This window comes from Eptatretus burgeri, chromosome 2 (genome assembly GCF_056783735.1).
Source record: "Eptatretus burgeri isolate ZD-2024b chromosome 2, Ebu_testis_v1, whole genome shotgun sequence".
NCBI lineage: Eukaryota > Metazoa > Chordata > Myxini > Myxiniformes > Myxinidae > Eptatretus > Eptatretus burgeri.
In genome coordinates this window covers 131,189,037-131,197,881 of record NC_140962.1, presented here as the reverse complement: position 1 = coordinate 131,197,881, position 8,845 = coordinate 131,189,037, and the positions used below count along the sequence as shown (strand labels likewise).

The following is an 8,845-nucleotide window of genomic DNA, read 5'->3' as shown; positions in this document are numbered from 1 at the left end:
CCAACCTCACGTAACTGCATCTGAGATTGAACTTTGATAATGAATCTGAGCTGGCTAAATGCCTTTGCAGTCTTATGCCACCATCAGAACGGGTAGAATAAGTCAGGATGGTTTCTTAAAGAAATGTCTTGATGGCAGTAATAAAAATGCAAGTACAGGTATGCCCCTTTAACGAAGGTTCACGACAATGAATGGTTTGACTGAGGACTATTCATCGCATGATTAGGGTCCTCATTCGCTACAACGAAGGAACAATCACAGTGTCATGGTAATTGTGCAATGTCACTTCTGTGCCGATGATGAGTTCGATACGTTTTTCCACCAATTAACTTTTCAGAAGGCTTGCCAATAATTAACTTTTCAGAATAAAAGGGTTAAAAATAACCGTCATCCACCACCTCTCACCGCTTTTCTTCTCGTACTCCTTCCACCTTCTCGTACCATATGAAATTTTGACTCAAGATTTTTAGCCGTGTCGCGTTGCGAACGCTGGCTCGAAGAGGGCTCCGTTTTGTTCTTCTTCTTCTTCTTGTTCTTCTTGTTCTTGTTCTTCTTCTTCTTCTGGTGAAGACAAAACCTTTAGGACGCGGCTCTTGTAATATACAGGATCCGGATTTCCTTAAATACTAAACACCTGGACACATCCTAGCATTGAGGGTTCCTTTTGAGAGCGTCTATTATGAACTTTTCAATATATTCTGACATTTGCTTTTAAGTTTAGAAAAGTTCACGTTACTATTTAAAGATTATTCGATTGAATGTGTTGTAATTTCGTAAATGCACTATTTTCTCGTCATGAAGGAGGAGCCTCCATGACGGGTCTCGCTATTGGCTCCATCAAGGCACGTGACGAAATATCAGAAGTTGTTGTTATTGTTGTTGTGATAAAAATGCGGATGTTTCGACTTTCTGTAATGAATCTTTCATCCAAAACAAGATCCTTCAAAATAGTCTTTCGGACAACTTATATTATTGAATTATTAATAAAACTAGCCAAACCCGCGTTCTGCGCGAAGTTTCGAAAGTGAGGGTTCGTTTGGACGTCAATATATCCAGTGTTCACAATGTGATTTATCGAATTTCTTTATGTACAATGTTTCTTGTTACATTTTTAGCCGTGTTGCGTTGCGATCGCTGGCTCTAAGAGAGCTCCGCGTTCTTGTTCTTGTTCTTGTTCTTGTTCTTGTTCTTGTTCTTGTTCTTGTTCTTGTTCTTGTTCTTGTTCTTGTTCTTTTTCTTGTTCTTCTTCCTCTTCTGGTGAAGACAAAACCTTTATGACGTGGCTCTTGTTTTGGTGTTACAATTAAATTAACTTTATTATTTTGTTCATGTCTCTATTAGGCAAATAATAATGTAACTTGCAACTAAAACCATAGTTATACCAAGCATGCAGCTTTGCTTTTATACCGACACATTCCGATTGGGAAACGAAGTGTAATTTTCCCATAAGAAATAATGGAAAACTATCTCCCATATAACGAAGGTTCACATAATGAAGAGCTGCATAACGAGGTGTTATATCGGTATCTAACCCCTTCGTTAAGCAGGGGGTACCTGTATTTACAACAGCAGGCCAAGCAAATATTTATGGGGAGAGAAAACTATGAAATGATGTATATGTACACAATTAATCACAGCGTGTGTACATTCCCACTTATCCCAGATGCGACAAGCCCGCCTTCAGAATCTTATCAGTAACACTCTACAGTGTAGTATGCTGGCATCATTCATCCGAGGTGGAAGGGAGAGATTTGTGATTGGCAAAGAATGATGGGATGAGTTTGTGAAGAAGATGAGATAGAAATAGATTGGGACAGTACGGACCGCTTGCACACCTACCCTTGTTGACTCATTCCCACGTCCTGACTAAAACTGGGACCTTCCCCATCCCCACCCCACACTTCGTTCCCCTCCTGCTCTTTGTACAGCCATGTCACTCTGTTCGGAGCAAGTGACCTCACTCGTCACTTGCGGCACGTATCTAATGTGTCTCCTGGCAGAACGCCCAGGTGCCATAGATGGGGGAGAGGTTCCAGAGATGGAGTTACTAGTTGTGGGAATGAGAGAGCAAAGGTGTACAAGGACAGAAGGCAAATAAATAAACAAGAAGATGTTGTGCAGAGCACGATACTTACAAAACCCATAAAACAAATTTGACCTCCAAAAATAATTGTTGGTTGAATTCAATGACCAAATATGCAACTCCTCTTCAAATTTCAAGTCAATCGGATGAAAATTGACAATTTTAGAAATTTGGCCAATGTTGACCTTTTAGGCTATGTTGACCTCGAAAATAATTGGCTGGTTGAAGTCAGTGACTGGAAATACAAATCCTCTTCAAATTTCAAGTCAATCGGTTTAAGATTGACAATTTTAGAAATACCACCTTAGTTTTTGACCTTTGGCCTATGTTGACCTTTTGTCCTCAACAACAATAGGCGTCTTCCCTATGACAAGTTCAACCATGTGGTGAAGTTTCGTGAAGGTTGATTTAAAATTGTGACCTGTAGGCGATAGACAAACAAACAGACAGAATAACAAAATCGACTGACCAATATACTTGACAAATCTTCGATTTTGCAAGTAATAAGGAGGAGAGTGAAAGGACGTAGATGGAAGATGCAGGGCAGAATGAATGACGAAGTCTAATGGTGTGATGAGAAATGAAAAAAAGTGAAAGAAACGCGAGCAAAGCTCAAAGAAAAGAATGAAAGAGAGGCGGGAAGAACGAGGGAAGACTCTCGATCACGTAATTAAATAATAATTGATCCTCCAACAGATGAATCGAGCTTTGAATCTCCGATTCTCTCAGTCTTTCAGCACCCTTCTCTTCCAGACATGCAGCCTTTTATAGATTCTCACCCCCCCCCCCATGATTTCGCTTCACCCCTCCCCTCTTCTTCAAGCTGTGTCTTGGTGCTTTGGCAGGCGCTCATGAAATATCCTTTGGCAGGTGCTCACAAAACATGTCCAAAGCGGCCCTCGATGCGCTCGTGAAGAGAATCGGCTCGTGAGCCTCCTGTTTTGGCGCAATCTTTTATCACAGACGTTCATGAAGCAGTTTGAAATGGTTTCTGGGGCTGTGAGGATAAGGTGCTCGTTTGTATATGAGGAAAATATGTGGCAGATGGTTTGTGGAAAGGAATGCGGAATCATGAAAATATTTGGGTTTTCTAACGACACAATCGCAACACAGATCAATAAACACTGTACATCACCCAGTCAACACCATCCCTACTGTCAAGCATGGTGGTGGCAGCATCATGTGGCGCTGCTTTTCATCAGCGGGGACTGGCAAGTTTGTCAGGGTAGAAGGGATAATGGACGGTGCAAAGTACAGGAGAATCCTTGATGAAAATCTGCTCGAGTCAGCCATGAATCTGAAACTGGGTAAGAGATTCACATTTCAGCAGGGCAATGATCTGAAGCACAAAGATAAAGCCACACTGGAGTGGCCGAATATAAATAAAATAAATGTTTTTGAGTGGCCCAGTCAAGGTCCTGACTTGACCCCAATTGAACAATCATGGTAAGACTTGAAGATTGCAATCCATCGACGATCACCATCAAACTTGGCAGAACGAGAGCAATTTTCAGGTGAAGAATGGGCAAAGATTTCACCATCTCACTGTGCAAAGCTGGTAGAGATCCACCAAAAAAGACTCATCACAGTCATTGCTGCAAAAGGTACTTCCACCAAGTTCTGACCTGAGAGGCTGAATACTTTTACAACCAGTGAATTTTGATTTGTATATTTTTTTTTCTACAGGTATTCCTGACGTGTAAACTCCTTCAACTATAACAGTGTTTCGTTTGATCTCTTCAGTTATGAATAAAAAAGTTAATTTGGAATTTTTTTTTTCCACATTACAAGTAATTCATCGAAATGTGGCATTATTGGTTGGGGGAGGGGGGATTATTATCGGTATGTAACCGATATTTTTTTTGGGGTGGGAGTTTTGCATTGTTATGAAAATGACGGGGTTAATTATTCATCAACTATCTCTTAATGTTGGCGTATGAGTTTGTCACCCCAATTAGCAACGACTAGTATCAGATGTCAAGGCAGCCTTCTTGTCATCCTCACCCTCATGTCTGTCTTTTCTTTTCCATTTGTGTTTAACTCTCAAATCTCTCCCATTGTGCTTTCACACGATACAATTGCACTTCAACATCGCATGTCCACATGAACTAGTTGCGAACCACCGCACATGCTATGGTGAGATGCCGTGTCCACGTTTTCTACTTCAGCACTATAGAGTGCATACACGACACTGGGGGGGGGGGGGTGAGACCTCCCTGCGGATGGTCAGAATATTAAATGCAGTGGTACTCACACACATGGGGGAGACCCAGAGAGACGACTGGCATGCCAGATAAGTAAGGCATGTCGAACGAGTGGGGAAGTCTGCAAGGTGAAAAGAGATCTGAAGTGGGGCGAGCCTGCATTACATGTTGGATTACATTACATGAATGTTTATTTATATTGTTGTATAAAAGCACTAAATGAATTGTTTTGTGGGACCAAACACTGTTATTCCCATTGCAATTTCTATTACATCTGTGTCGCATTTCAGCCGATCACACGGACCAGCAGAACGTAACCACATGGTTGAGTAGTATTCTACAGTAGCTGACGTCGCAACTGTTTTTCACAGCTAATCGTGGACAATACATGGAGTTTCCAAATAAATTGCTGCAAAATTCACCAACTGGTAGTTACTGTTTAATGGTACACGTTGAACAAATCTAGTTATTCTCAATTTTTGGAATTCACCTTTGCTTTCATTTCAAACTAGAACGGCACTTGGTAGAGCACGTCCCTCTGCCAGGCTGAACAGTTTACGTTTTGTATCCCAGGAATAAGCCGGATCTGGAGCTGTACGTGAACCAAAATCGAATAGATTGGTTCTTGTCACACAGTCAACCTGTCCATAACATTTTGTCTGAATCTGTCCACAACATTTTGAGATATCCTGCTCACAGACTGACTTTCATGAAAACATAATCAATGTTAACCTTTGGTGTCAGAGGTAATAAATTTGGAAAATATAGTGATAGTAGACATTAAAATGTAGTCTGACAGCATTTGGAAATCATTTTTCCTGAAGTTAGCTTTTCTTTTTATTTCGTTTCTTTCTTTCTTTTCCAGTTTATGCTCGCTGTGTTTTCATAGGTTGGCAAAATGCCTTTGTTTTTGATGTCGGCACTGAAAGCTGAGAATTGGGGCCCCATTTAAAAAAAAAAAAGAATAATAATTTTTTGCAGTTAAGACTTAATTTACCAAATAGTTTTAAGGGAGAGTTGAAATGCTAAAGAAGTGCCTGAATGGCTTAAATTTGTTCAAAATGAGAAAAAACTGCTCTATGTACATTGTTTTATCTATCATTGCTTTGGATACTCACCACACCATAAACTTACCTGTTCCATTTTGTTCATTTGTGTTATTACCTCTGCCACCGAAGGTGAAGGAGGTTATGTTTTCACCCCTTCCTGTCTGTCTGTTTGTTACTTATGAAATCTAAAGATTTCGTAAGTATATTGATGACTTCCGTCCTCTGTGTGTTTGTTTGTGTGTGTGTTTGTTTGTTTGTAGGCACGATAACTCGAGAACGGAAGAAGCTACCAATGTCAAATTACACCACGTGATTCAGGAGGGTGATGGCTAGCGCTGATTAGATTTTGGTCAAAATCGGTCAAAGGTCAAGGTCACAGTGAGGTCAAACATAATTCCGTAAATTCATGTGGAGAAATGGAGTATATTTGCTTTGGTCGACGTTACGAGTTCGTTTTAACTTTAATTTTAATTTTGTCTTCAGTTTTTGCGATCGCTTAGGACACTTAACACTTGGTTGTCGAAATTCAGGTAAAAATCGGATGTTTTGGAGACGTTGTAAGATTGTATAAAAAATAGTTCACTCGCCACGTCACGGCTTGTCACGTGGTGCAGCGCGCTCGAGCAGACGCGGCGTTGAGTCGCGTAAAGGTTTTGCGTGTGCGTGCTGACGGTGTTTTCGATAAAGATGGTGTTTAAAAGTCATTTTTTTATCCCAATAAAGGTTATCATCGCATGCCTGACTCGCTAAGCTGTCGGATTATGTAAAGATTGTTGGTGGATGGCCGAATATTACGGTTTTGTGACTTTGATAAAATAATATAAAATAATTCCGTGGAGAAATGGAGATTTTTGCTTCGGTCGACGTTACGAGTTTGTTTTAACTCTGATTGCAATTCTGTTTTCACTTTTGGTAATGGCTAAGTATGCTTAATACTCGGTTTTCGAAATTCTGGTGAAAATCGGATGTTTTATGAGATTTATGTCGGGTGTCGTATCTGAGGCTTAACTGAAGATTATGCTAATGAGGGGGATTGTAACACACGGCATTACATGCTCATTTTAAAGTCAATTTCAATCCTGTCTTCAATTTTGGTAACGGTTAAGTATGCTTAACACTCGGTTATCAAAATTCTGGTAAAAATCTTGTGTTTTATGAGAGGTTTGGTACAGCATCATCGTAGAAACTTCTGGTTTGCTTCGCTACCTTATCTAGAGACAGCTTTTATTAGACAAGGTCAGAGGTCAAGTTGATGATTTCGTAAGTACCAGTCTATGACTGCTTGTTTGTTTGTTTGTCTGTGTGCAGGATATCTCAAAATGTTGAGGATGGATTAGGATAGAACTTGGTGGACAGGTTAGGTATGTCACAAGGACGAATTGATTCGATTTTCGTGAAGATCAGGATCTGGATATGAGAATTATTTTATTTTTTAAGTGATGCTTCACTATTGAGAGATAGGACCAAAAACGATATAGTACTGTATAGCATATTTCAAAAATGTATTGGGTCCGATATGTTCTTTTGAGTCAGGCATTGCGTGGCAGAGGTATGCGCTCTACCGACTGCCCTTCTTGTATTTTTTTGTTGTTGTTTGTTTGCTTGTTTACTCTGAGCATTTTAGGGCTTGAGCACGACACATCTGAAATTTTAGTGCTCATCCTCAATTGGCAGGAACTGCCTACAAAAACTGCAACCCACTTTGCTTTACATAATTAATTTATTGATGAGGCAAAATTATCAATCATTCGTTCAAAGCTCTGCCAGAAGGCACCAAACAAATACAATGCAATGAAAATATGGCAAAATGACAAGGAAAGATCCCTAAAAGCTACAGTTAAAAAAAAGGTAATCAGATAAAGACCACAAATCAACCAACCATCCAGTTTTGATACCGATTGCCACCAGCACTACTGCTGACTTGAGAATGTGCAGAGTTTAGCGGTATGCACTGATCACATTAAGTGTCCTTAAAAAGAGTGAAAGAAGGTTCATTGTTGCCTTATCTTTTTGTCCTTTTCCCCAGGCTCAGCTCCCGAAGGTGTATGAATGGCCTGAAATGAAGCTAGGAATTTGTGTGCTTCCTGACAGCAGTTTCGATGTCCTGCAGTGATATTTCCTTCCTCTCTTTCTTTCCTTCTTCATATATATATATATTCTCAATCAAACCTTGACAGATGAGAGCACATTTCCAGCCAGTACTGTTGTTGAGCAATTTCCTTGAAGAGAAATGTATACATTCCATAAAGCTTGTGCCATGACGTAAAAGCTGTCAGAGTTAAATGGGAGAGTTTTTGAGAGGACACTTTGCTTTACCTTATTTGGGCTCAAATATGAGGTTTTGTTCCATTGTATATGCTGCACTCCCCGGCCACCCTATTTGCCAAAAGTTAGGATTTTTTTTTTGTTGTTGTTTTTTGGAGGGTCCTTTTGGTTGAAATTTTGCTCAAACACCAACTTTATTGAGTGGGAGTGCACTGCAACCTGGCTTTTTACTTACAACTGATGTATTCTTCAACTGCACTTGGTGTTTTTACGTCAAACTTAACTTTGTTTCATTGTCAAGTAATTTGGCTTTTTGCCACAGACTGTGATTGCTTTTACTTAATAAATGTGTTTGAGTAAGGGGGTGGGAGTGAAGGGAGTGGCACTGGGGAGGAATGGAAACCATTGAATGAAAATGTAGTTGAGGTTGTTAACTTTGATTGGCTGGGAGATGATGAAGGAATTGGCATTGCGTGTGTGATGGTGTAATCAAAATACGGACGATTTAATGGAGGAAAGGTTGGGCATGGAGCATTAATCTTTCAGAGAACAGCAAAAGGATATGAGGTCCAACTTGATTGTCAACATGGTTGCAGGTACTCAGTTCAAGGGTCACAATATTCGCCAAACAAATCTTGAGTTAACCTCCCCTCCCCTCCCCCGACCCCACCCCCAAGTCCTCCTCTTCTGGCTCGGGGCTCCCCATTTGAGAGTTGAACACTCTAAATGACCATGTGACTCAAAGCTTCAGAATGGAGTCTTGAAAACAGTTCTCATTGGAGTCACTGCTCATTCGCAAAGCATGATGGTGATGAGTCTTATAGCAATTCTTTGGAAAGATCAAATAGTATTGAATCTTTCAACAACACTACATCAGTGGTAGTATTGCTACCTGCTACAATGCGCTTTACACATCTAAAGACAGTAATGCATTTGATGCTTTTAAATGTGACTTGAGGCTCAACATTTGAGACTCTTCTGGTCTGGTATGCATGGATACGTGTGACAAAAGAAACCAGATACAGACTTGGTGCTTTATGAAGAAATGGAATGCTGTCGACCTTTGCACAGCATGGCTTCAACGATATATTAAGCAGACATGCCCTGAAGTTATTAAACTTTGTTTATAACAAACTTTGTGCTCATTCTTTGCTGAGAATTGTTTTTTGTTTGTTTTTTATCGATCAATTGAGAGAATGAGATTTGCACATTCAAGTTTTCAAATGTGCATTCCAACAGCATTG

At 40.1% G+C, this 8,845-nt stretch overlaps 1 protein-coding gene across 2 annotated transcripts in view; it reads left to right on the top strand.

The window, feature by feature from the left end:
- The window catches only part of LOC147033148 (suppressor of fused homolog), a 45,393-nt gene extending 37,288 nt beyond the window's left edge, over positions 1-8,105 (top strand). For both annotated transcript variants that reach the window (XM_085871241.1, XM_085871240.1), the window contains exon 12: positions 7,363-8,105. In XM_085871241.1, the coding sequence (XP_085727367.1) occupies positions 7,363-7,449 (87 nt within the window). In that variant the 3' untranslated portion in view covers positions 7,450-8,105. The remainder of the gene's footprint in view (positions 1-7,362) is intronic.
- Positions 8,106-8,845: the final 740 nt, after the last annotated feature.